Raw genomic sequence first — 27,894 nt, 5'->3', positions numbered from 1 at the left:
AGTATTGTACAATGTTCGGACGTTTATTATTTTTTTTTTTCACATAGTCAAGGAATGCGGCAACCTTCCTTCGTTTTCATACAGTGGCTTGTAATGTAAATGAGGAAAAGACCCTCTCTGGAAACTGTTACTTGATTTCTCGGGATGCATATTGAAGCATCGTTTTATTTTTAATTTTTATAATTCTATAAGCAAGTTTTAATTGAACTGAACAAACTTTTCTGAATGGTCATTTTTAAAAATTTTGAGAATTGAACTTTCGCAGGACAAACGAAAAGTTGTTAAATTTGCGAAAGTTTAACTAATTAAACCATTATCTTCTTAAAAGTTGGGTAACGCATATTCTTTTCCCCTTGTTTCAACTGCAATTTAATGACTAGGTGGTTATGAAAGGTTGTCCTTCTGTTTTATAACGCTGAATTAAGGTATCGAAGGTACCAAGCACAAACTATTTAGATTTTTTCCTCAGCTTCAGAAAGTTAATTATTTCTTGGCCTAAAAAAGTGTTTTTGCAGAAAAAGGTGCGAACTCGGAGGGCTAAAACACCTCATAAATCTTTTGTATGTAATCCATCTCAAGGGTTTATTTTTTAATAGATTAATGAACCTATCTCCTTTTTGCATAAATTGGATCTTCTGCATGGCTTATTTTGGTTACATCATACCTGTCTGTAACACTTTTAATTAACGTGAACCTGGAAAAATTATGGATTTTTTATAATCATAAAGTTGGCATGTTGAGGAGCGCAACTTACTAAAAACAGGCTTCTATGACAGGTAGCTTAAAACGAAAGCAGAGAGTAAGAACAGGTGAGGTATCAAGGTTTCCCAAAAGTTACATCCTTTACAATGATCTGTCTTCATCGTGCGTTTATGTATTTCGTTATAAAATGGTCAAAGTGCATAAATGTCCCGTTACTAATCGTGCTTTACAATAATTACTTTTATTAAGCGTGCCAGAAAACGTATTTAAAGTCAGGTTGGTATAGTAAGATAATCAGAAGTAATAGGCAATATTCCTGTTCCATCAGGAAGATAAACTCCAACCGAGATGTGATCACCTCCGCCTAATTCAATCATAATGGCTTCAATGTAATACACACTACCAGCAGCCAGTTTTATCGCATTTGAATTCTGTGATGTTCGCCTAGAAGATATTACATCTTTATGTTATTATTAGTCGTATTATGTCTGTCCATCCCTAAAGGAATCGTCGTGCTACAGTATCACGAAATGCGATTATTAAGGAGGGACGAACCCGTACATTTATTAACAGGCTACTGAATAGTTCATACATAATACTGAATACAAATACACAAGCAGTCCAGATTTAGATATACACATGTGTCAGAAATCTTTCTTATTTATTGTCTCTTTCTACAAAGTAGATAACTTGTCTGTACTATATATATATAGATTTCTTAAGCCTATATGCAGTGACCAGGTGTCCTTTCCCTCAGATTTTCTTTTGCTAGTATTTAAATTTATTTGATGCGATTTTGTATTTTTTTCTGTATTGAATAAAACTATAACTTATATATAAAAATTATATAAAGTATAGTGTTGAGGAGGGTCAATAACTAATAATTTTCCCAGCTAATCGCTAACTTAATCCCCAGTAAGAATTTTTTCCAGACGAACTTCAATCTGGCTTTAAATCTCCATATGAACTTTAAAACGGCCTTCAGTCAATCGGCTAGTTTTTAAGCAAAAAGACAAGTACCCAAATACCCGAAATGTCCACTTATATGCATTGGGGGCAAAAATTTTTACCAACTATTATTTTTATATATTTTTCATATTCATCATATCTTCCACAGCTTTTCTACTCAATTATGTTGTGACGATTGAGTAGTTTAAAATCTACTTTATCATAGTAGTCTTTGCACTTATATTTTATAAATACTAGAGGTTTTACAGAACTTTTGATCAACCAATATCTTTAGAAATACATTGAACTGCGAAAACGGAACTTTTGAAAGAGAATCTGTCACTTACTTGTTGTACTGATATCGACTGGTATATGACGTGACAGTAATAATGCTGGCTTTATTTGCAGGATCAGAATCAGTAGATAGGTACACTTGACATACGTTATCACATGCTGCAACAAACTTGTAAAACCCAGATTGCGGGGCAACAAAGTAGGAATGCAGTTGCAAACCGTATTTGCTACCAACATTCGCAGCTGAATCAAAGTTGTCAATAAAACCAGAAGCTGTTGGTGAGTTAGGATACCGTGGATCGGATGTTAAGTTGGCGAACGCAGAATCTTGTATGTTATTAAAATAATTAGCTACAACAGGACCGTTTGCTAAAATCAAAAAATATGCCGTCGTAACAATCATCACTGTCACCTTTGAAACCTCGCTTTTGAATTGCTAGACTGACTTGTCACTCACTCAGGCAATATATTTATAGGGAAAGATGTTAGGAAGGCAACACATTATCACCACATTGTAAAAATATATATATTATATTATTTTTCTGGGTGCAGTATACATATTATAGAACAGTAGTAGAACAGTACAATTTATAGAAGAGTAGTAGAACAACAGTAGTAGAATACAGTACAAGGCGTATATACATTATACAATTTACAGAAGTGGAGGTGATCTCTATAAGCGAAAGTGAAAACTTGGTCCGAGCGGGATTTGAACCAGCGACCATTGGGTTATTCCCCCCCCTTCTGCCAACTGAGCTATTGGTCGAATAGTGAGACGAGTTTGCAATTGCCTTTTCTCTCACTACAGGATCGAGCCCATTTACGGGTTTAAGCCTACCAGCGCAAGCCTTCACTTCCGCCAATCACTGCCACCTACCAGAAAAAAATAAAATAAATATATATGGGCTGATGAAGGTCATGACCACCTAACAAGCCGCGTGTTTCGGCTACATTACCTTCATCAGCACATATATATATTTTTTTTCCTGGGTACTGGCTTTTCTTGTTTTCTATATTGGGTACTGGCTTTTCTTGTAGAATTATTGTTCAATATTTTTAGCTCGGTCAAACTTGCTTACCAAGGTTAGTCATTATGAATCTTCTTTTGGCAACTGTACAACCACTCCATAAAGCTATTTCGACGTTATCTCTTATTGAACCTCCGTACGGATCCAGACAGAGTGTATTGAATTGAATGCTTTTCCCTAAGACGGAGCATGTATTACTTCTCAGTCACATGTGAAAGAAATAACAAATAGAGCAAAAACAAATATTATTTCAGTCACATATTTACCGTTGTACTCCAAAAATATACTTACAAAGGGTCCTTAATAAATGCTTGGCGGTAGTAGGCGAGGGACAGTTGGCACTAACAACAAGTCGGGTGGCATAATTTGAGCTACCTCCTTTGAGACAGACAGGCTTTCCACTACATTTGTGAAGCAAAGCACCGGTAGCAGAATTGAACACAAATTTAGCTTCGGAACCGTGGCAATGGGAGGAAGTTGGACGAAGAACGATAACTGTTTCATCATCTGGTTTACAACCGCCTTTTTTTGGTTCAAAACAAAAAGCGTCATCTGGCGTTCGAATAGATGTTTCTATTGGTGAAATTTATAATAAAAAATATACACTAAAGATGAAGCAAAAAATATTATTTCTTATGGAACAATCTTCATAGTGAATTGTATTTACGGATATTTATGAAACGTAGCTACCTGAACACTTTCCGGTACAAGTTCGAGTTTCTTCCGTACTGGCTGTCTCTTCACACGGATCACCACCACAACGTGGCTCAGGACTATTGCAGGCTCGTTTTCTTGCTTGTGTGCCAGTGCCGCAAAATGAAGAGCATGGGGTCCACAATGTCCAGGTGCTGTATTTTCCATCAACTAAAAATGAAAAAGATTTTTAACGAAACTTGTTAAATACCTTGAAACTGCCCGGTCTTGTTCATTAACTTAGTTTAATTCTTTTGTTAAGAATAATCAGTTTTTGTCACGAAAAAAAAAATTATGAAACGTATTGCATATTTTAAGCGTCGAAGATCTCACTATAAAAATCATACTTTTCTGCGCCAACCAAGAATACATGCTTTTATTTAAATCCTCACTGAAAATTTCTAAACTCATACTCCAAAGAAATTTTGCTAAAACTGTTTATCCAATAGTTTTTTGCAGGAAATATTTTTTTCTATTTTTTTGATAATATGAAAGAAGAGGAAAAAACTATTTTTTAAATACCGAAGTATTATAGAAGCATTGGATTGCAGTAATGAAGCGTCCTAGGCGTGCATGATATGGCTCATTGCAACAATTTAAAATTCCAGTGTTTGACCAATCCAAAAGAAAAGCTATAAAAGATTTATACTTTTTTTATAATCAGCATCACAGTCATTTTCATTAACCCAGTACCAAATAACGCCAGGACTTTTCATTTGTGGGTGAATCCATTTTGATGGTACATTTCCATCAGAATTATTAGATACAATAGACCCCCATTCCGTGTAGTCGTCAAAACTGGCAGTTGTTAAGAATGCTTTGTTTTTGGATGCTCTTCCAAGATAAGGCATGCGTCCTCTAGGTCCTCGCCACCAGTCTACTTCATAGTCCCATTCGCTAAATTTTTTGAGCAACTCAACGTCTTCGCGTCCCTTACTAGTTGATGTGAAGCTAAAAACAAGAAGCTTATTGTTTAAAAATGTTTTAATAAATCACGAATTGTCAAAAAGCATAGGTAATTTGATCATAACACCTGCTACATTGCGTAATGATACTACTGAAGGGAGAAACTGAAAATTGTAGCTTTTTTAAAATTGAGGGTACGGTTATATGTCTCATTTGAGAAATAGACAGCTTGTGTTTTAGTTTTATGTCATTTTTTAATTATCTTACCTTCTCTTTAATAATAACCGTCGTATATCAGTTTCTGCACACAATGGTATCACAAGTAGCGAGAGACACGAAATGCGGAATAACAAGGACGCGTGGACCCATGGGTTTACCCACGGGCAACCAACTAGTTTATAAAACATCACTCTGTGAATCAATTTAAAAGCCGGGACTTTTGTAATTGTACTATAATTATGATAATAACCCCCATCTAAGTAAATTGGTTACTTTGTGTAAACAGGCGGATTATTTTCTGAACAAATAAAGCACTTTCGGCAGAAAAATTTCAAATAACTTCAGTTAAGAATTTTTGAAAAATCATCATCACAATCCAACTGAATTTAAAAACAAATTTTATAAAACTAAAAAGTGAATCTTCTATGACGATTTTATTTATCTGCTAAACAAAAAGGTTAATTACAGCTTAGGAAGCGTTTGTTTTAAATTTTTCGTACTGAAATTTTGTGTATTGCACTACAGTTACTTTAGAAACATACGAGTATTTAATAGGTGCTTTCCAGATTCCACCCCAATGTCTTCTTTGTTGAGCATCAATCATATACTTGAATGTGTCTGCATTAGACAATGCTTTTATGGTGTTAGCTTCATTTAGTATCGAAAAGTCTTCATAAAGAGAAGGTAGCAATGGAGATCGGGACAAAGTCTAGGAAGAAAGAACGAAGCAGTTTTAAGGATAAAGAACAGGGTCGTGTTAAGAAACAATTAATAATGTATTATTGGTGAAATTCCCTTTATTTTCACCGATATTTTTAACTAATAATATAGCCATATCCTTATAGACTTCTTAAATACTTCCTTAATTAAATTTTTAAAGTTTGTTGAAATTGCAATGGAAAGTATTAGAGTCGAACTCGATCAAGGAATTATCCCAAACGTAGTTGTTATCCCTTTGCAACTACCCAATGTAATTTATTGTTTTCACTCGATTTTTGTTTCTAATATGTCCTTGATAACTCTGCCTTAAGATTAGTAAGGTCATTAAAATTGTTAATTTGTTTTGCTGTAGCAAAATGTCACGTCAATAGTTCTTTACAACAAACTAAAGGTTTTAACAATGTTAGGGTGTTACCTGTTCAAATGACCAACCATTCGATGATGCAGTGACCAGTAATGTCCATCCTTCATTCTTGTCAGTTGTCATGTCGCAGTACACCGGTTGTGACCCCTTTAGCATGTAGAAACCGTCCTTATAATCCGTTTTACCCTTATGATAACCATGAATTTTCAAATCATTGCAAGACTTGCGGCTGTGTAAAAAATAAGTGTAAAACTCATAAGTAAATGTTAGGTTAAAAGAAGAATAAAAGTCGACCATGAAGCTAATACGATTTCTTCTTTATAAATCATTTTTTGAGTGGAAAGTAAAAGAAAAAATTCGTACCTTCCACCTTCTCTGATCCAAATTTTAATGCTTGATGGGTCGGCCAAGTTACTCATGTAACTTCCTGTATTTGTAGAGTCAGTCAAAATAGCACCACTTGTATCTGTACCATCCTAAAACATTTTATAATGTGTGCAAATTGAAGATTGGTTTTTCAAAAAAAAAAAAAAAAAAAAACAGAAGCAAAAAAGACAAAAGACAAAATGGCGCATTATAATAATTACTATCGGAAAAAAACTAAATTTTGCGCCGACTGAATTTTGATAAAATATGCATGTTTAATTTTAGCAAGAATTGAACATCGCCGATAGCTAAATGTAAAAAGAAAAGATGGAAAAGAAATAAGTTAAAAAAAAAAAAAACTAAAAAAATTTAATGTTTTTAAATGTTGATAAATATGGCATCTTACCTAGTACAAATGAAGAAAATTTGCTGATGTTTGAGGAAAGAAAGTAAGATATGCTCATGCATTGTATTTTATAAGGAATCAATTCTTAGTTGGTAAAAGACATCTTCGAATAAAGATCTTTCCTAATAATTGTTTGATACAAGAAGAAACATGTCTGCTAAAAAGAACTAAAATCGCAAAATCAACAAAAAACCGCCACATTCAGTTCCTTAACAGCAATACCACACAACAATCGCATGGAAACGTAGTGTATACGAAAGCAATACAATAGATCTATGCAACGTACAGAAGTGCAATCTGTTAGAAAGACACTGTTTTTCGAGGTTAAGAACAATGGATACTTGGCAATATTCTCCTTTTGTTCATCCCATGTTCCAAATTTTCTGATCAACTTAGGTTTGACTGAAGACGGCGGGCATGTCAATAAACTGTAATCCACGCTACTTGAGAATATTCCACCATTGCTATTTGCCCCATTAGCTTCTATCATGTACTCAAAGCTCGACTGAAATAAAGAAGGCGATCTATATTATTGCGGAATAAAAGGAAAAGGAGTCACAGACCGAAAAATCGGTTCTAAAAGTAATGGGGTCAGTCAATATGGTAACTAGAATAAAACATTCCAAAGTAAACTAAACCATTCTTGAAAAAAACGCAATTGTACCTCTCCATCATCAAAATGTTTGATATTGTCGACTAGTCCTAAAATTGAGTATTCTTTTTTGTCTGCATTATTCGAATTGAATTCCAATACTTTCTCCTTCGTCCAACTGTGTCTTGATGAGGATTTAGTTAACAACGTCCAGCCACCAGCATAGCGATCAAAATCACACATCGTTTCAACAATTTTACCCGCTCTTGGTTCAATTTTATACACACCACTTGAAAACTTCCTCTCACTGAATCCTCTGAACATAATTTCCAAACATGATTTTGGATAGTGGTAATCGCCTTCACGAATCCAGTACCTAGAAATTGAAGTAAGAGGTTAAAAACCTTTTTACTACAAACAAACAAAACACTCTGTATATACAGAGCCTCGTGGGCATTACTGTGGTACTTTAACAGAAAAACGGAAGCTTTATACTCATTTAATCAATGTACATAAGTAATTAAGTAACGAAAAATTTTAATGTGTTAGGGATTCCACCCTAACGGCTGGTTCTTCCTCCCCTCCAACTGTAACTTTTTTACATTACCGCTAGAGATACGTATAGCATTGCTTTAACTTGCTTGACTGCCACACAAGCCTGTTAGCGGTCAGTAGATGACACTAAATAGGTTGACAACACTATATTTAAAGTGCGCCGGAGTGGGGACTCGAACCTAAAATCTTATGATTGCAAGCCGAATGCTCTACCACTACGCCATCTCCGTGATAGAACTCAACAATAAAATTGTATATATACAAAGGGTTGCTACTTTGTTACCAACTCACCAAACACTCTCAGGCTTTTGCATTTTAAGATGACCTTTTATCCATGCTGATGGATGATAACCTGCTTTGTTATCTAAATAAAAATACAGCTTTTTAATATGCTAGATTTGGTAACAGCAGAGGGAACTATTATAATCAGACTGAAGAATTATTTGTAAATAATATAATATATATCCAATCTTTAGAAAAGTATAAAATTTTCTATAGCTAACAGGCATACCTGTTATTGTTCCCCAATGATTTCTGGTTGATCCTGATGTCGTTAATCTATGTCCTTGCAAATATGGCAATCGTTGCTCAATTCCATTCGAATTGAACTCCCAATTATTAAATTTCTTAATTATCTTCACGTCGTTTTGATTTTTATTTGAGGAATGTACCTTGTAACGACTTGTTGCCTCGAATACACCTCCCCAGTACCCTAAAAGTAATACAAAACATACTGTTTATTCCTTTGCAGGCTGTTAAAGAATAGGAAAGGAAATTCATATTATTATTTTATAACTTGTAAAAATATCAGAATTTTACGCAGGCGTAAAAGACATTGATGTCGCTCTACGTTGAACAGAGTCAACATTAGCTTTAAGGCGTTTGCTATAACAATCCCAGTAACAAAGTGTAGTGTAAGATTCATTTGAATGACATTAAAAATTGGAATACAATAAATTTTTTATATTACCAAGTGTTTCAGCTTCAAGTCTGTATTGAAACTTTGTATCGTTTATCAAGTAACTTCTTTTTATCAAATCAGCATACTTTAGGATTGAATAATCTTCCTTAAGTTTAGGTGAATCTTTATTTCTTAGCCTCACATTTTCAGCTGTCCACGAGTTTGAATGAGACGAAACAACCAAAGTCCAACCACCTCCATCCCTGGTCATGTCACAGTAGACACTTAACGTTACGTCACTACTTGGTTTTATTGTATATATACCGTCATAAACCTTTCGCCCATCTTTTTCAAGGATCATTTTAATTGCTTTGCACGAACGTCCAACTATATTAAAGGATATCTGGCTTTATACGCGTAGTAATCAAGGATGGCTTAATATAATCGTTGAAATTAATGTTTTTCCCACTTCATTCATATTTATTTAAAATAAGGTATTATTCTCAACTATTATGTTAATAATAACAAGGAAATAACATTATCAAACAAAAATTTTTCAGATAACTCTATTTTCAATGGTAACATTGCACATTATAAGTATTGAAGAAGAACAAAATTTATTGTTTTTGCATACAAAATGAATTTTTTCCACATTATACTTTATTTCACCTACAATCCGACCTTTTCCCGATATTTTATAAACAGCATATCTCGTCACTTTATCTGCAGCCCTTAGGCAGCAAAAGTTTTGCTTAAGCAAATGTGTAGGCTTGGTAAGAAATCTCAAAAATGACTTTCCACGATCTCCTCATTATAGAACAATCTAAACAGGGAACTGCACTAGTCCGAAAAATTCAGAATCTGCACAAATAACTGCAGTTTAAGGTTGTTGATAATCTAAGTAACTCTAACATTCGCAAATGAACTTAGACAAGTGTAAGAAGCATACATGGTAAGGAAAGGTTTTACAAAAAAATAACTATTGACATACTTGGGCATGTCTCTGTGTTGCAATTCTCTTCCTGTAATCTTGCTCCCGGACAATCTTCTCCGCCGTGTTTAGGAATGGGTTGATTACAGAAGCGGTGTTTTCTTCGCGTACCAGTACTGCAACCTTTGCTACACACCGTCCATTGGGACCATTCTCCCCAAACCCCATCAACAGGAACAAACTCTATAAAAACAAATGTAGATAGGAATTGTATTAACTTTTGTTTTGCTTTGCAGTTTCAATTTATATCGATAGAATCTAAATCAATTATTTACTTTTTGTGCAACCATTGTCAGGATTATATCCACCCTCACATTGACATTTTCCATTAGCCTGGCAAGTCTAAAAAATCCACCAAATTAATATACACGTCATATGTTTTTGTTTATGCGTCATACGTAATAGAGACTGTTACATAAAAAAACAAACGCCTTACTCCTTTACCATTGCAAACAACACCATTGGTAGATGGACATGTTGTAAAACCATGCTCAACAGGTGTCTTACACTGTTGTTTAACGCAAATCTAAAGATATCATTTGCCAGAACCATCAAAATTCCAAGTATATCGCTCTCAATGCACTGACACATAGACGGATGTTATATATGGGACAAATATTATACCTTTCCATCACCACATTTAGTACCATCAGTCACCATACCAAGCCCAACCTGCTCACTTGTAGTTATTTGAGCTCCGCTGAAAATTGAATATTATAACAAGCTTTTCTTTTTAGTCAATATAAATATTTAATTCTTTAGTCTTAACAAAGATGGCAGATATTCAGCACAAAATAATCAGAGATGAGTCAGATATTTCGGTTGTTATGTAATTAGTATGTTGGGTTCATTAATACATTAAAAGGTCTTAGGGATATGTACACACCTGCATTTGGCACCCTTAATTGTGAATTTTTTGTATTGTGTACCATAGTCGACATAATATGGTTTTGTTTCACTAGCTTCGCACTGGAGCTGTCCACACTTGACATTGCTATAACACCAAACAGAATAATAACAAAATTAAGATAGAATATAACTTTTTAAGAATATTTTTGAATTTACCTTGTAGTACAAGAGATGTTTTTTGTTGGATCACATGTTCCATAGCCACTCAGATTTGCGCTGTTCAATTCTGACCAACAGACATCGGTAGCTTTCTTTGCGTCTATGAAATGTTCAATGAGATAAAATTGCAACAGTTTCGAACAATGACATTTTAGAACAAAAAGCGCTGAAAAAATAGGTGATCAAGGCAATATTTTGAACTTCTAGGATTTTTCCCTCAGTACTTGTTAGTTGAAATTATTTTACCATAATTAATGACCCATTTATCGCAAAACTAAAACGTTTAAAGTTACGACACGTTCTTATTTTAAAATAAAAATAGAACAAGATAGTCCACGCCCAGTTTAATACTGTCAGTAAGAACAAAATATTTCCGATATTGCAATATACATATATACAGAGGAAGTTGAGTTTAGATCTAACACAGTCTAGATCAGATTGGAAGAGGGTCATTAATATACCCCGTCCAACCCATGGAAAACGGACGTTAAGTGACTGGGTGAATCATTACTGTGGATTTCGCTTTTCACCTTTGTCCCACCTAGAAGGAAGTGTGCCACACGAAAATATTTCGATTTATGGATTTTCGTGTAGCTATTTTAATAAATGCTACCCGCACTTTATGTTGTTTCTACATTATGACATTCAAACGAACCAATTAGCGCACAACATCCCGAAATTGGACTGTCACAAGGATGGGTAGAACCTGTCGCTCGCGCTTCACGTATTTGAAGAAGCATAACGAATGCAGGATTTCCCTGCCTATGTCTCATTAGAAATATAGACATATTTTGTAAATATATAGACATATTTGATAAAAAAACCATTTAAAAAATTTTAAGAAAAGGGGAAATTATTCATACCAGCATTCCACAAACTGCGACATTGGTGATCATATGTTTTAGTGCATTCTCCATTAAAACAGTAACTGTTCATATCCTTAAAAAAAGTCAACAAACTTTGTGGAAAACATGTTCTGCCTGAAGTGAAGAAATTTTAACACTTTGAGTTATGTCGACATACTTTCCAATGTGTTGCGCTACTTTCTTTGTACCCATGCCATTGTACGTCATCATCCGAATACATAAGTTGATAGCCTGTTATCCAATTCCAATAGGTTCCCTTCATTCTAACTTGGGAGACTTCCACACGCTAAGATATATAATTAAAACTATAGTCCAGGACAAAATTTGTTGGTTACTATCCTTCACGAAAATGTCAAGAGAAGTACTTTTGCGGCGATTGGCAAAAAGCGAGTTGGGATATAACCACATGGCTTAAGATATTAAGTCCCAAATTCGCTGCAAACATTGACAAATGGAATTTAATAACTTCAAATTGTCTTTCCCTAGTATATAAATAACCTAAATAATTACAAAAACGTCGAGATTTGCTGTTTTGTCTCGATATATATTTTATGGATGGTTTCCCAGGCATTCCAAATCGTTTTTCAACTGGTGATTTTAATTTTTATAACGTTAATACAAAACAATTGAAATAACTAACTTTTAAAGCAACTATGTTTCATTAATATACTGGTTTCGGAAATAGAAAGAACCGCTAGTGACGGTCGTTTTATACTTAGAGGTTTCTTATATCATTGTCTTGAAAAATAAAGCAATTATGTCCACTCAAGCACGACAAACATATTTTTTTTTCATCAAACTTTAGTGGTAACCAGTAATAATTTGTCATTTCTTTACCCTTAAATAGGATCCATTTTTGAAAAAAACCCTTTTTCGGTCAACAAGTAATAAGCTTCTCAAGACTTGATGGTTGAAGACAAGACGTAAATGGTTCATGTGCAGTACCGCCGTGAAGGTCTTTTCACTACCTACTTCCGGTGTTATGGTGGTCAACTGCGAGGCGGTTTGTGCCCAATTTTGCCTGGATATATCTCTTTAAAAGCTAAAGAAGGTTCCCACACTTTTAGATGAGAATCATAAATTTCTTGTAAATGGTTTAAACATAGTTCCAAAACGTTATTTAAGTATTAAATCTAAGAATATATATTAGTTTATAATCTTACCTTTCCAAAATCAATTTTAAACCAACTACCATCTGTCTTGCTCTTCGCACACCAACCATTTTTGTTTATACGAATGTTTTTAATATTGTACTTTTCTTCTCTGTAATTTCCAGCAGAAAAAGCAGAATCGGGAAGTTTACCATTAGCAAAACCAAGAGGAAGTATACAGTCTAAAATTGCAAAAATAACACAACAAATTTGTAAGGGAACTTGGATTCAAATATATGTGACGTATTTTCGCGGATTGCGTGTCCTAGAAAATTCTAAAGGCACTAATTTTTACCAGTGCCCTTAAAACACGTGATATAAACATTGTTTCAATATCTTTGACAATAATTCTATTATATATAACGTTCGTACTCGCACAGGTTGATTCAAATCAATGTGCTGTTTTTACACGATTAAAATATTGAGAAAAAAAAGCTTTATTACTTTTTATCACTGTTTAAATCTCGTTTACTTTCTTATGCTGACCCAAGATACACTGAAGGTGACATTTTAAGGAAGATCTAACCTGTATGGAGAAAGAACAATTTCGATCTATGATAAGACGCGTCACATGTGCTTGTTAACATAAGGAGATCACCAGAATTTGGCCAGCCATTTCTAGCGCCAGCACATTTTCCTGATGTTATCTGTTTTAACGAATTGTCCTAAGAGAAACATTTTCAGATGTTTAAGATAAAAAAACATTTGAATCTAAGAGAAATGTGGATGTTCCTTTTGCACTATTACCTGAAATAATACTAGGGAAGTGCTAGAATTAGTGAAGTTGTAATAATACAATAGGGCTATCTTATAAACCAACCTTTCGTAAAAAAGATAAGAAAGATACGAAGAATAAGAAATAAGAAAGTTAAAATTGAAACATTTAGGTTAAAGATCGCAAGGAAGGAATGTTCAGGAAAATAAGAAATTACGTGTCTAAAAATACTCAAAAATATGCATAGCGTGGATTATTTATTTGACAGATTCGCATGCCTAACTGAACTAGTATTTATGCTGCAATTTTGGTTCACCGAAAATGACAAACCGTACCGCTGTTCTAGTATATTTTGATGCTTCTGCATCACATGCACTTGAAACAATCCAATACTTTCCATCGTTACTTGCACAAACTTTCTTTCCACTGCATTTATGAATCAGAGTACCATCTGTTTTATATATAAATTGCATATGTTCGTAATTGCAATCATAATTTGGCATTGTACGATACATTATTTTAGTACCATCAGGGATATCTCCGGAGCAACTAGTAATGTTGGGTGTAACACACATTTCTCTGTGATAGTGCAAATGCTCAGTTATAATAGGGGTTGGCGATGAAGCAGCGGCTGCAAACAAAACAAAACGTTTTTGAACTATAACATGTTAATAGAACAAATAAACAATAAAAATAAATTTATCATTCTTGTGATTTTAACCTTAATTTAACATCAACAAGACGCAAATGATGCCATCAGCGAAGTTGTTTTGGTAAGAGTTAGGCAAATGAGATACGACAACAGGTTACTTGTGTTAAGACGTTTTTGGTCTTCAAATATTCATAAATAACTTAAAGCGCAAACAAAATTAACAATATCCTCACCTTGGCTTGATTCACAACCATCCATCTCAATCTTCATACAAGCATACCCATTCTTATTCCAATGTTTCGGCACAAATTTAAAATAGCGACCAATTACTTTTGGATTTAATGTAGTTATATGCTCACGTGATCGATGTAGTGTTCCAATAAGCATCTTCATAAAAAAATAATTCATTTCGTTGTAAAAAATTCAAATATTAATAAAAAGAATGTAAAGGCACTTTTATTCACCGTATTACATCTCCTCTGCTGAGCTAATGTGGGGTTTATAACGAAACTTATTAGGCCAATGAAAGCAAAGTTAATTTAATTATGTGTATAACATAATAGAATTATAGACTAGAACTATTAGAAACAGCCAGGTAACCTTTATACTGTCTCCACACTGCATCCCATTTGTAATCACATGATCTGTTGGACACTAGACATTAAAATTAAACCATAAAAATCACATCCCAGAGTATGCATATTGTTAAATATAGTAAGAGTTACTTACTATAGCATTCAGTCCAGTGCAGTACTCAGGTACGTCACAATTTCCATTGGCTTCTCTACATAATGTACCTTGCTTTTTATACTACAAAACGTTAAAAGCACTTCTTTAGTATTTTTGTTTCAATAACAGGAGGGCGTAAACCTAGGTTCCAGGAAGTATATATGTGTAATAAAAAAAGTATGGTATACCACAGCTTTGATTATGTTGATTCTGCTGGGAGTATAAAGGAGCGCTCTTTCTGTTAATATAGGACGTAATTATTTATGTTTTAAGTACAAAACCAATTCTTACCAAACACTGCATGGAGCAGCACTCAGGGTTATTAACATAACTACACTGCACATGTGGTTTCAATCTACATCCATGAGGTTCACAACAGCTATCATTGTTAGCTGCACATGTCTACAGTAAAACAAAACATTTTCACTATGTAAACACTATTTAAATACTTTGTTTTATGTCCTGTTCTGTGACAAATGAGCTGGAAGGTGCCAGATAAGAAAGAATTTAGAATTAGTTTTCATAAAAATTCATGCAATACCTCTAGAGTGCCACAGTCACATTCCTCGCCAGGCTCTTTGATACCATTGCCGCATTTGGATAATAAAGGCTAGAAAATAGGTAGTAATTTTTGATGTCAATCGTTGCATCAGTGCATTTACAAAATGTTGCGTACTATAGAAGTAACTCACCGCAACGGGGTAATCATCAATGCAAGCAAATTTTTTTGCTTTAAGCCTGTTTAGATTGCAATCAGAAAAACCAGGTCTACCAGATCTAAAAATTAAACAAACAAACAAATAAGGTTAATACTTTTAAATTTCTGTATGTAGATAAAGAGCATTCTTTCTTGGCTTGTGTTATCACACGGATCTAGGCTTAAATTTCGTTCTTTGTGTATCTTAAACGGATATACGCCTACTTTGAGCCACCCATCAAACAACCTCTTGGTGTTAAACATTTGCATGTGTCCCCATCTAAAATCACAAAAAAACATGTGCTGCTACTTCGTCAGAAAGATTTCCAGCTATGCTAAATAACCCTTTAGATTTGTTAAAAAGCTTACCATGTGGGAAATTCATGTTATGTCCAAATTCGTGACCAATTATTACAACAGGACCACTAATACTTCCAAACGACCACTACAAGTAAAGTCGTCTAATTAGCAGTATTACTACTATTATGAAGCTTGGAAACTGCTTGATGAATCTACTGAGAAGCGACAACATTTGTCGTATCAATATCAGTATTAGCTACTTACTGCATTGACGGCAGCTGATGCACTTCCACAAAGTGTTCCTACATAAGCCATACCTGCACAGTCACTCCAGTAATAATGACTGAAATGGAAACATTCACATGTGATAGACAAACAATGCAATTACTCAAATAAAGTGATGGAAGTAAAAAATTGAGAATGATACTACTTTAAGCAAGTAAATATTATTGAAAATGATTTTTTTTTATATTTTGATGCTGATTAAAAAAGTTCCTAATTATTTGCTATGACAGTCACTAAATCTTGTAACTCCAAGAATGTAGACTGACCTCATCAATTGAGCATTATCAATACGAATATCTTTAAATTGACTGGTCTTCTTAATAACATTTTTAACATAATTTTTAAATGAGCTAAGATCACTTCCCCCAGTCTTGTATCTCGTAAAAGTGGGACCATTTGTTTGAACTTCCAAAGCAACAAGCACCAGACGAACATTAATTGCTTGATAAACCTAAAGGTATACAATGCTTTTTGGTAAAATCATCAATTATTGCATATTATAGGACATATTATTAATGTGGTTAAATGAAATCTCACAACGCTAAGAATACACTTTTCCTTGCATGATTATTATTGTTTTCAAAATTAAAAAAAAAACAATTCAGCCTTGTTTGCAGATTTTTAAAAATCGCCCTAAAACGAGAAATTACAATTAAGAAAAGTGACTTTTTCGCGAGTCATAAGATATTAAGTTTTTTTAATGACTAAAATATTTAAATTTTATGTTTTCATTGAGAGTTGTAAAATCCTTACAATTAAGTTTACCATCAATTTATTTTAAGACAGTGTGACAATTTCCGTAGGTTTCATTAAATTTTCCAAAATTAAGGCATTACCAATAAACAGAAAGATACATGACATCAAGAACACATAAGTATGGCGGAGTCGAATTGAAATACTGTGTTCGCACTCAAAAATATGATGATGCATTTGCTAGTAAAATGTAATTTTATTTGCATACATGTTGTTACTTTACGTATATTTTAAGAAAAAACGTGAGTTATTTCTTAACATTTTTTATTTGTGTTCTTTCACATAATAGGAAAATTGCGATGGTGAAGCTTAATGTACGAACATACATACAGACATGCATGTTCTTCTAATATACAGGATGCAAGCTAAGAACGTTTGTGCTCAAATTCCCAGTTTTATAAAATAGTCTTTTATAAAAAAATGTGTTAAATGAAGTAAAAATTACCTTGTCCACTTGTAACAATGCATTGAGAATTCTTTCAAGTACCAAACTAGTATCATTGTTATACCTTTTGTACTATGTAAAGAAATGTAACAGAGATGGTAAAAGCATAAGGTGTTATTTTGCACTTATGTAATCTTTCCTCCAAGATTAAGTGAATTTTTGCATGCATTAATATAACAAATCTGATAAATACATACCAATCCCTCATCAGCACACACAAACATCTCTACATATCTTGTTTGTGTCGTAGTAAGGTATGAAACATACTGAGGCTCGACATTGATCAACTCATATGGTCTCTAAGTAGCCAAGCCAAATAAAATGAACATTTTTATACGAAAAATTAAATTATTTTGAAGGTTAGATTATCTTACCAAATTCGCTATGTCTCTCTTCTTTCTGACTTCGCTATACTTCTCGCTATATTTCTCGTCCTCAAAGTTGTTGTTTACATTTTCATGATCTAAATAATGAAAGCCTCCATGAGGGTTATTTATTGTAATTAACTTCTTGCTGGTTCGCCTTAGTTGCTTTTGACGCAATTTCACCTGTTTCCCAATAATATAAATATTTAGGGTAAAGAAAGTTATGAAACCCCCCTGAAAAACCAGTTTTAAATGAATTGAGGAATAAAAACTAATTTAGTATAAAACAATGAGTCTTACCAAGGTAGGAAGCCTTCAGTAACTTTTCGTTTATGCTGTCAATTTCATCATCAACTTTGTAAAATTTGTGACCACCGTCAACATCCTTTATAGAAAATTAGGCAATAAAATAATTTTTTAGAGATACATACCGTAAACCCATTTTTTTAAGTTAAATAAAACTGCTCACATTTGGCTCTATGTCATATCGATGTTCACCGTCATCCAAACTTCCCCTAAATTAAAGTTCTATTAGTTCACAACCAATATATAGATGAGCATCACTTGTTAGTGTAAATAGAAGCCTAAAATGCAGTTCGTATTTAAATAAAGCTGAATTATCTTAAATTTTCTCCATTTGTGAATAGAGAAACTTGACAGAGCACAATTCTTAAAAAACCTTAAGTTATGAAGCATTCTTAATCTGTTCCCAAGGTGTCCTTTGTAGATAAACAATGGTAAGGTACATTAAGAATCGAAGAACAAAATCTTCTTACGTTAGCCCACGTCTGCAGGTACTTATGGTCACAGATGAATCTTTTATTCCTCGTATTGTTCCTTCGTAATGGCAATTTTCAGGCGTATGCTGTACAACAGAGCAGAGATAGGAAACGAATTGATAAAAATGTAGCAGATAAAAAATACTTTAATGGTTTCAAATGTTAAAAACTACTACACCAACCTCAGCACTGAGACATTTTCTTTCCGCTAACTAGTTATTAAACGCATGTGTATAGCAAATTTATTTATTTATTTTTGAAAAATGTATAAAAATTACTTGCAGTTAAAGAATGCAAATATTACTTAGGCTACGCACAATGTTTTAATGACGCAAAGTATATTGCTTATGAAAAATTGTTTATTTGTGAAAACAGTATAGAAATTAAAAAATACTCACATCATTATGAACAGCAAGGCCATCATCATCAAATGTTCGAAGTAAGATTGATCCAGGATGAATGCCCCTAAATAAATGTTTTTAAGTTAGTAATAAAAAACAGTCGTCAGTTTGCTTATTAATCATCATCATCATCAATTAAAAGTTCTTACGAATGCTTCTTTAAATCAATGATGTAATCCTTATGCTTAGCTTTGATGTGGTAAGTTGCAGAATCTTCATGCTGATCCTATCGATAAATATATAATATTGATAAGAATTAAATTGACCCCTTTGATTTCGAACGTCTTAATTAGCAAGGCATTGCAACAAATGAACTGGTTGTTTGCTTTGGTTTTATTACGAATTAAAAGGTAAATTAACATGTATTGCAAGCAGTAAGAGTTAAAAATGTCATTATCACCATATCTTTCATTGATGGAATTTACCAAGGTAGTTACAACATGTTGTTTTAGTTAACCTAACTTACACTGGCCTTTCTGGGTATCAAATATTCTTGTATTTAAACTTAAATAATTTGCGATAGTTCAAGCTGTCTTTATTAAACTTGGCAAGAATATATTATGGGATATTGCCTTTTATAATAATACCTTTCGGGGAAACTTCAGAAAGTGAGCAAGAGCAATACTCAAGGATATAGATTACATGGGGTCCGTTTAGCAACACGGTTGCTATGGCACTTATAAACGTTTTAACAAAGAAATGGCATGGCTCTTGAAAAACTTTGTGTCAATTATATAAAAAACGTCTATAAGTTATACAGTTGGTTGAAATTAATTGATATTTTCTAATAACAATTTATTTCAGCCAAATTAAAAACAATGCATGTTGATTGGAAGGTGTAGGGCTTATAAAACATCACTGCTTGACAGACAAACCAATGGCAACGCAAATATATGTATTTGTTTTACGGCCTTTTACATCAAGAGAGACGAATAGTTAAAGCTTTGAAGTTCTCAATTTATCTCTATTTAGGACAGTAGAGAAGTATGGTAGCTATACACGCGTTCTTGTAGGTAACATCTTAACAGAAAATGAGGCTAAAATACCTTAAAAAACAAGGCAACATTAAAGCAACATCCAGCCTGAAGTTAGCAAATGAATAAGAGTGAAAGAACAATGAACTGAGATGTATGTCTCATGGACTTTTTTTGTCAACTTTATTCAACGAGGAAAGTGATTATAAGTATGACTTAATTTTGGTGCGCCAAACTAGCTGAGCAAGTAAGTGACAATTAGCAAGTAAGAAACAGTTAAATCTGCACAAGAGAGAAACCTAAGCAACATTGCTCCATGTGAAAAAAGTTTGTGTTGGTTGCATAAAAAGCGTGCATAAAACGTTTCAAATCTGAAAAATGACGGGCAGCAGTTATAATTAAAAAAAAAAAAAAAAGTTAAGACACGGTGAAAAAACCTTTCTTTACCTTACCTTTATTTTAATGTATAGACGCCGTTTTCAGCTATTATGGCAGTGTTGAATACTTTTTCTTTTATGAGATTAAAATTAAGTTGTAAAGAAGCTTATGCCATCTGCGGTAATGTAATTTTATCTATATGAACGGTGCGCTAATCCTGGTAAAATGTTAAAGGTTATTGATCATAATTAGAAGTATGTTTCGTGTGAATAAACCATTTTCCTTTTTATTTATTTGCACGCTGGTATGTAAAAAAAGCAATGCAGACAGCATTCTTCTTCTCGATAGGTTTTCAAAATCAACAGATTGGGGAATAACGTCTTTTTTCTCATAGTCACTTAGAATTTAATTACGTTAGTTACTCTATAAAAAGATACTTAGACTTATTATAATTTTAACAGGGCACTTCTGTTAATAGAAGACAACTGTTGCTATGAACTGAGCTTTTAGAGAGGATTAAAACATCTGAGCAGCGCACAGCAGGTAAACTATTGAACAATATTTAAGTCAGAAGGGCTTATCGTGGCCTATTTTGCAACACGTCCTTTCGATGTCATCACAGGTCTTTGATAATAGAAATAAGTATTAATAAATACTGAAATAATAAATAGAATGCATTTAACAAAACCTTAACTTTTGAATGACGCAAACTGAATTTACAAATGGGTACTAAATTGACCGCTTGTCCTCTTTATTACTAAAACTAGACTAACTAGACTGTTTATATTTTTAGCGGGGCGTGAAAGTGCGTAGAGTATTGATTCTTGATCATTTTCATTTGTGATCTCTTGTTTAATTAACACATTTCTTTTTGGTACATAAGTGCAATTGCATAAGATGATTTCGTGTCTGTGAAACTCGAGGGAAGCGGAAATATCCGCTAACAAAGCACTATTTCTTAATACGCGAATCTTCCGCCGGATGTTGCCACAAAACTTAATACGAAATTTTATTACGAGCCGTGCTGTAAAGGTTGCTATCCTTCGACCTTTTGTAAAGCTTATGCACATTTATATTTTGTGTCTATTTACATGTCACTTAAACAATCCTTCTCACGACGCTTTAATTAGACACGAATTTAAGAATACCGAAAGGAAAATGCTTGAATAAGAAAAAATTTTCTTTAAAATTAAGAATATTGCCGAAAATATTTGTTTCCTCTTTATCACCAAGAGCTTGGGTTATTGAGGCTATTTCTGTTTTAATTAAGTAACAATGGACAAACTCTCTAAAATAAATTACTTTAGTTGACTGCAATGCCTAATTTATCACAGAAGGGGTGACGGTAGGAGAAGTGAGGAAAACATTTATCTCTTATATTATTGATGTTGTTTTTTGTTAGGAAAATAAGACATTTTTTTACCACAAAAACGTGCCACTTATTATTAAATCAGCTCAATGTGGGTAAACTTTTGCATTTTGATAATGTCAGCATTAAAATCTACCTGTGAGTTACTTAAGTTTTCTTTATTTTCTTTTTTTAATGCATGAAATTTGAACTCAGTAGTTACTGTAACATGTAACGTGAGTTTGTTTAGCAAACGCCTTTATTTGGTATTTATATATATTATTAAATTTTTCTGTCTCACATCTGAGTCACCTGTTAATTTTTCCTCAGAAAAAGGCAAGTACCCTTATTGCAAAAAGAAGGAAAAATGCTTTTGTGATGATGGATTGGACCAGAGACCCAGAGGAAAAAAAACATGTCAGATGTGATAAACCATAAGAGGTTAATATCTTATGGTTTATTACATCCTCACTTGGGGACAAATTATTATAAAGAGAATCTTTTCAATGTTGCTAAAATGGAGGCTTCGCCTTTTTACACTTCTGGATACGGGTTTAAGCTATTACAATACATCAAGAAAGTACAAGGAAACAATGAATAATGTCGAAATAGAGTGTTAGTGCTCCATGATGTCATGGCATTTTCGTATCTTGCTTATTAGTGTATGCTCTGCTGAAAAATAAATTCTTTTGTCCAGAATTCATAATGCAATCGTCATTAATGCAACAATATTGCTTTATTTAAAATTTATTTGAAAATCTATTTTATCGTGTCATCATAATTACAAACAGTCTCTATTAACATTAATAAGAATATGATAAAAGGATATCATAGCCCTTATAGAATCTTTTTTTGCATTCTGGCATTGCAGCAAATAAATAGTAATTGATTCTTAGTAATGACCTTGAACTTTAATATTGCCAAATCATGACCGATTCTTGACTATCCAACTAAAATATTTAAATTAGTGCAATTATGAGCCCATTCTTTGTTTGCGAAACACGGTTGGTTAGCGCCTAAAGATTTTTGTCATATGCCATGGGTAAAATTGTAATCGTAGCATACTGGGACTATTTTCTCTAGAATAAAAACAAAAAAAAGTTTTATTACGTACGAAAGAAAAGTGTAATTAAATTTGTCCGTTTTCTTTGTTACTATCCTATTTCATTTGTGATGTTTGAGATTTTTCGACAAAAAAAGATAAAAAACAAACAAAAACTAGAGTATAGAGCGAGTTTACGAGATTGATACGCTGACCAAGGGTAATATTTCTCGGAAGAGATAGATAAAATAGTTTATATTGTATTTACTAACTGATTTCTATTTTGTTTGCGTTTGTAGAAACCAGGATTATTTCCTAAAAATTTACTTGTGATAGGGTAGTAAGAAGCAGGTTTTAATAAGAAAACGTTCGATTTGAAGTTTATTGTATCATTTTTTTTAAATACATGTACGAAAAGAAAACAAAACATTCGAATATGTAAATATAGAATTTTTTTAAAGGAGAACTAACGACTGATAAAAAGTTGTGCTTAAAATCTTCATTAGAGTGTGAACATGAACTCTGTTAATTTATTTTTATTTGTGAGCTTTGGTTCTGGGGATATTTTACGGCCGTTCGGTAAAATATTAACTTGTGTCACATTATTCCGCCTGGATGTAAACAAACGCATTCAGAATAAACGAATCGATGGAATGCTAAACTGTGCCTCTTGCCATTGTCTAAGAGCAATTTTATTTATCATATTTTAAAGTAAATACATTCTGCAGAATAGCATGATGTTTAACCGTTATAATTATAGTTTCAGAGTTTTATACACGAGTTATCACTTGAGAAAAAAAAATATATATTAGCAATGTGTAATGATTATGCGCAATAAAGTATACTAAAAGTGATTTTGTAGTAAGCGATTTTGTGATAGCAAAACCAAACAAAACAGTATCAAAGTTTCTTTCTGTTCGCCTCCTTTTGCATGTTGTTAAATTCTTCAAAATTATTTTTTCTACAGATATGTCGGTCTACTAAAATTAAGCTTGTCTTCTTTACTCCCCGAACCTCGCGATAAATTTTAGTCACTCTAGAAAAGACCAAGAAGCGAGTGAATTTTCACAACTCCTATTTAGATATGTACGGCTTGTGACGTCACAAATTGGCTTTTGTTCGATAATGGGGGCGACCGTTAGTGTGATTATTGTTCTTGGGGGACAAACTTTGGACATAAAAAAATGAAAAAAAATAAATTTATGCCATGTTGTTTTCGTTATACGTAGAAATGGTTTTATTACAAAAAAGCACATCTGTTATTTTTTAGTTAATTCCCTATTAAACGTTTTTTTGAACCAAAGTTTATCCTTTTATCAGAAGAAGAGTCTATCTCACACATTCGCCGTTGTTTTGCTTACTGCTTATTGTTGCGGTGAATGTTGATATTAAAAAGTTAGCGGATTTAAAATTATCAACATTCCTTGTTCTTTTTCTGGTGGAGTTTTCTGGTGGGTTTACTTTAAGTTTATTTTTGTGTAAGTATGCAGTATGTTACCAATTCCCTTGTGAAGCTATTTGTTTACATTTATAGTACATTTTGGTTGCTATGAGATTTAAAGTTATGTCGCGCTGTATAAATCCCGCAGTAAAGGCTTTTTAGCCAATCATTTCTGCGGACTTTCCGTATAAATAGTTAAGAAAAGACAGATATAAACCAGTATAATAAATTAAAAAATACAAAGATATTACGCAGGAAATTTAAATGAAGGTTTTTATATCGTAATCCTTCCTAAAGGACAGGCTTTTTTCCCACGATTTCAGTAAAAGCTTTGCATTTCATTGTACCGATTTATAAAAAAATTTAATTTGTCATACAAACTTATAACAAATCCAGCACAATACACCATTGTTTCGTTCTTCCTGCCGTGAAGAAATTCTTAATGTTGTAGAGAAATTAATAGATTTTGGAGACAATACTGGCGCATTTGACGACGTAAAAAAAGCTGTACGTGTATAAACATATTGCGAGATTGTATATAATATGAATGCTGCAATTAAATCTTTTAATTACGTTAATCGGCGAGAATAAAATAGTTGGATTCTTAACAAAGCAACGACAACAATAAACAGGTAGAAACTGGTATTTTGCATCAGAAAATACACTAAAAATTGAGGGCTGTAATTTATATTGTCCATAGAAGTGCTTTGAATTGTAACATCCTTGTTTGAAAATGACGAGACATTTTCCCTGAACAAGTATTTTTTAAGTATTAACCCTTTTATGCCCGAGCTTTTTTGTAACCCTGAGGGGAGAGGGGGGATATTTATGTTTAAGTGATGAAACTTGACAAAGTTGCAGAATGTTTAAGTACAAACTCATTCCAGGTCAAAAAATAATTTTATGACGTCATAGGGATCACTAATTACGTTATAAAATGCTCTGCAAAATAAAATTTTCTGATACTGATAATTCGAAATCCTGGTCTGCGTAATATACAGCTTGTAGTATGTTTCCTTAGTAAAACAAAACCATTCATTAACATATATAAAACTATTTAAGGAACAACCCTTATCTCAGGCGCCGCAACCGCAGGAATGCGAAATGTGGCCCATAATCAATATTGATAATGAAAGTTTAAGATTGGCGCCGGCCAATTTCAGGAAGAAAAATATTAAAGAAGATAGTAAAAATTAGCAGATCTTACGTCACTTAAGGTGGACAAATCTCGTTTTGATCTTGAATGGTGAATTCTCTCAGGATACACAACTTCAAATGTTATTTCTGATAAAAAAGTACATCACTTTAAAAATTATGATTAAAAATATTTTATTATGAGAATGGCACTACCATAACGACGAATTGCAAATGTGTAATGTGATTATTATCAAATATAAGTAAACATGGACCTTTCAAAATATGCGAAAAAATATTAGAAAAAAAATTCTTAGAAATCTGGCGACCTACCTTCTGCAGCATTCTCGATGACAAGCAGGAAAAGCCAAGCCAAGACGAAATAATTTAACTTCATCTAAATAAGAACAAAACTAAGCTATTTTTAACTTTGTTGAAGAAGTCACACAGCAATTTCACTCCGTTAAGCTTTAAAAAATCTACATTGAGTTATCCTATTACCATAATCCCGATCTATTTATAAAAGCATGCGCGCATTAACAAAACTTGATGCATTTCAATCATTTTATTCTGGTATTAAGATGCGCTAACAGTTCAAATTAAACCTAAATTCTGATCTGTATATACTAGAAGTTCTGCACGTTTGACTAAACTAAATTCTTAACAAGAGTTTCAAAGCTTTATAAGTTATGAGTACTTTTGCAGTGAATACATAAATAATGCATTGTAAAAGTTCGGCTTAAGCTTGCGTTGATAACATAATGCAGGGGTTATTTAGCTTACAATAGATTCTACGCAACCAAATTAAATTATTGTTATTCGATTAAAAATGCCTTTTCAGTCTAAGCAATTTGAAAAAAATTGTTTTGTTTTTAGCACATCCAAAGACTGTGCACGTTTAACGGAATGGAAAATTAGTGACTATAAGTGAAAGAAATATTCACTTTTAATAATTTTAATGACATCAGAGATAGCTGAATTAGAGTGTTAAAATTAAATACTCTCAAAGAAATCTTTTGTTACAACGTGTTCAGTCAAAAAGGTAATATGCATCTTAAACTTCAATTCCTTTCTCGAATTGGAGAATAGGTTAAACATCTTGTTTTGTTATCACACGCACTTAAGATAACCTGTTTATTTATTTTACACAATACGTTTTTTCAGAGACCGCTTTTGCAAAAAACTGCATTAAAGAATAAATATTCAAAATCTTTATTTCAAACTAGGTAAATGCGGTAAATCTTTTTTATATCGCATTTAGCGTGCTCCGCTACTTGCAATACCATTATGCGCCGAGACAGACAAAATACGGTTATATTATCGAGACGTTAATGTCGTGACGTAGTTTGCAACAATTACTTCGTATGTTGTCATAGACCTTTATTAATACCACATTTCAATACTCACCATGATGCAACAGGCTAATCCTAGTCGTTATTAAAACCTGTCTCAAGAAGAAACACGCATTAAAATATACCGTGTAAACCGAACAAAAACTTTTGGGCGAGGAAGAAATTCTTTGAAACATGTTTTTTCTTCGTGTCACGCATTTTGTATCAAAAGTAGGTATATTGAAGGTAAAGGTACATAAACCAGGTTTTTTTGACCTAATGTGTCTAATAACTGGAATACTTTGTGACTATACTTGCCTTTGAACATATAGAACAAAACACATCGATTCTGACCTCACTGCTCTTAAACGATATTTCACCAAACTGTTTTCTACTTGAGAGATTTTATGACATTTATCTATTTTGTTCTTTTTCAGTAAAATAACCCTTTTTTTTTGGGGGGGGGGGAACAATAGGACAGGTAATATTAAGTTGCCAAAACAAAATAATGGCCATTAATAATTTTATTAATTTGAATAGAAGAAAGTTAGCAAAAATTGAACATTTATCACGTTTTAAAAAACTTATAAAACTGACAAAAGTTTTTTTATCTTACAATTAAAAGTTCCGGTTAAACTTACCGTGTATTCTAGGCTTAAGATAATCAACTGCAAAATATTTGATATTCTCATCTAATAGCATCAGGATACAGTACGTTTTTAAAAAAACCGTTCATATTTTCCTTAGGGATTTCAGCAAAAACGCAGTAAAAGTTTAAACTGCTGTTTAATCTACTTTTCCAATTTTAGTTTTGTAAATAAAACAGAACAGCGTAAAGATGGCCTGACTGATTTAGGTTCAAATTTTTTTCTTTTGATGTCGACGTTAACAGATCGATAAAGCAATTTCCATACAACAATCATTTAATGTCCTATAGTTTATCCCAATAGCTTCTCTGCACTACGGTAGCAACTGACATGATCACAATGCAGGAATGAAAAGCTTACTTCGTCTCACACTTTCTGTAATTTTAACTGTTGGTGAAAAATTCGAACGAACAAGATTTTTTTTCTTAAAAAAATTTGTGCATGTAACGGACACAGCTACAGTTTTTTAGTCATCAGTGGACATAATCGCGAATGGAGGAATGTAAGGCATTATTATTTTGTTTAATTTTTTCTTGTCCTGTTCAGCAAGATTTGCATGGAGTATTTTCATTTCACCGCCGTAAAAATGCCACAGTTTTGTGTTTGACTCTTTCACCTACATGGTAAATTTATATACAACGATGACTGATATCATACACAAAATACAGACAGACGTTAGGACGATTAGTTAGTTTACTTAACATTAGT

General features: G+C 32.9%; 1 protein-coding gene across 1 annotated transcript; it reads right to left on the bottom strand.

Moving 5' to 3' along the window:
* Positions 1–858: 858 nt before the first annotated feature.
* Positions 859–27,518, bottom strand: LOC130642327 (uncharacterized). The gene is made up of 50 exons (XM_057449416.1): positions 27,504–27,518; positions 27,181–27,231; positions 26,858–26,902; positions 26,356–26,430; positions 25,542–25,605; positions 25,425–25,483; positions 25,282–25,374; positions 19,041–19,117; positions 18,889–18,955; positions 18,488–18,576; positions 18,181–18,226; positions 18,012–18,096; positions 17,721–17,809; positions 17,544–17,645; positions 17,347–17,418; positions 16,415–16,599; positions 16,128–16,206; positions 15,933–16,008; positions 15,789–15,843; positions 15,559–15,643; positions 15,408–15,476; positions 15,158–15,268; positions 14,867–14,947; positions 14,738–14,791; positions 14,371–14,524; positions 13,821–14,116; positions 13,297–13,435; positions 12,783–12,952; positions 11,777–11,905; positions 11,617–11,692; positions 10,751–10,853; positions 10,572–10,679; positions 10,310–10,385; positions 10,122–10,211; positions 9,961–10,027; positions 9,686–9,868; positions 8,764–9,081; positions 8,305–8,505; positions 8,085–8,157; positions 7,311–7,614; positions 6,933–7,151; positions 6,238–6,350; positions 5,926–6,103; positions 5,333–5,499; positions 4,315–4,616; positions 3,663–3,836; positions 3,264–3,545; positions 3,024–3,149; positions 1,998–2,313; positions 859–1,146 (listed from the first exon to the last, which is right to left on the bottom strand). Exons 1-50 carry the CDS (start codon positions 27,516–27,518, stop codon positions 975–977), a joined length of 6,360 nt encoding a protein of 2,119 aa, XP_057305399.1. The 3' UTR covers positions 859–974.
* Positions 27,519–27,894: the final 376 nt, after the last annotated feature.

The sequence above is a fragment of the Hydractinia symbiolongicarpus genome, chromosome 4 (assembly GCF_029227915.1).
Source record: "Hydractinia symbiolongicarpus strain clone_291-10 chromosome 4, HSymV2.1, whole genome shotgun sequence".
Lineage (NCBI taxonomy): Eukaryota > Metazoa > Cnidaria > Hydrozoa > Anthoathecata > Hydractiniidae > Hydractinia > Hydractinia symbiolongicarpus.
Note: the sequence above shows the minus strand (reverse complement) of the source record. Positions and strands in the feature narration are given on the sequence as shown.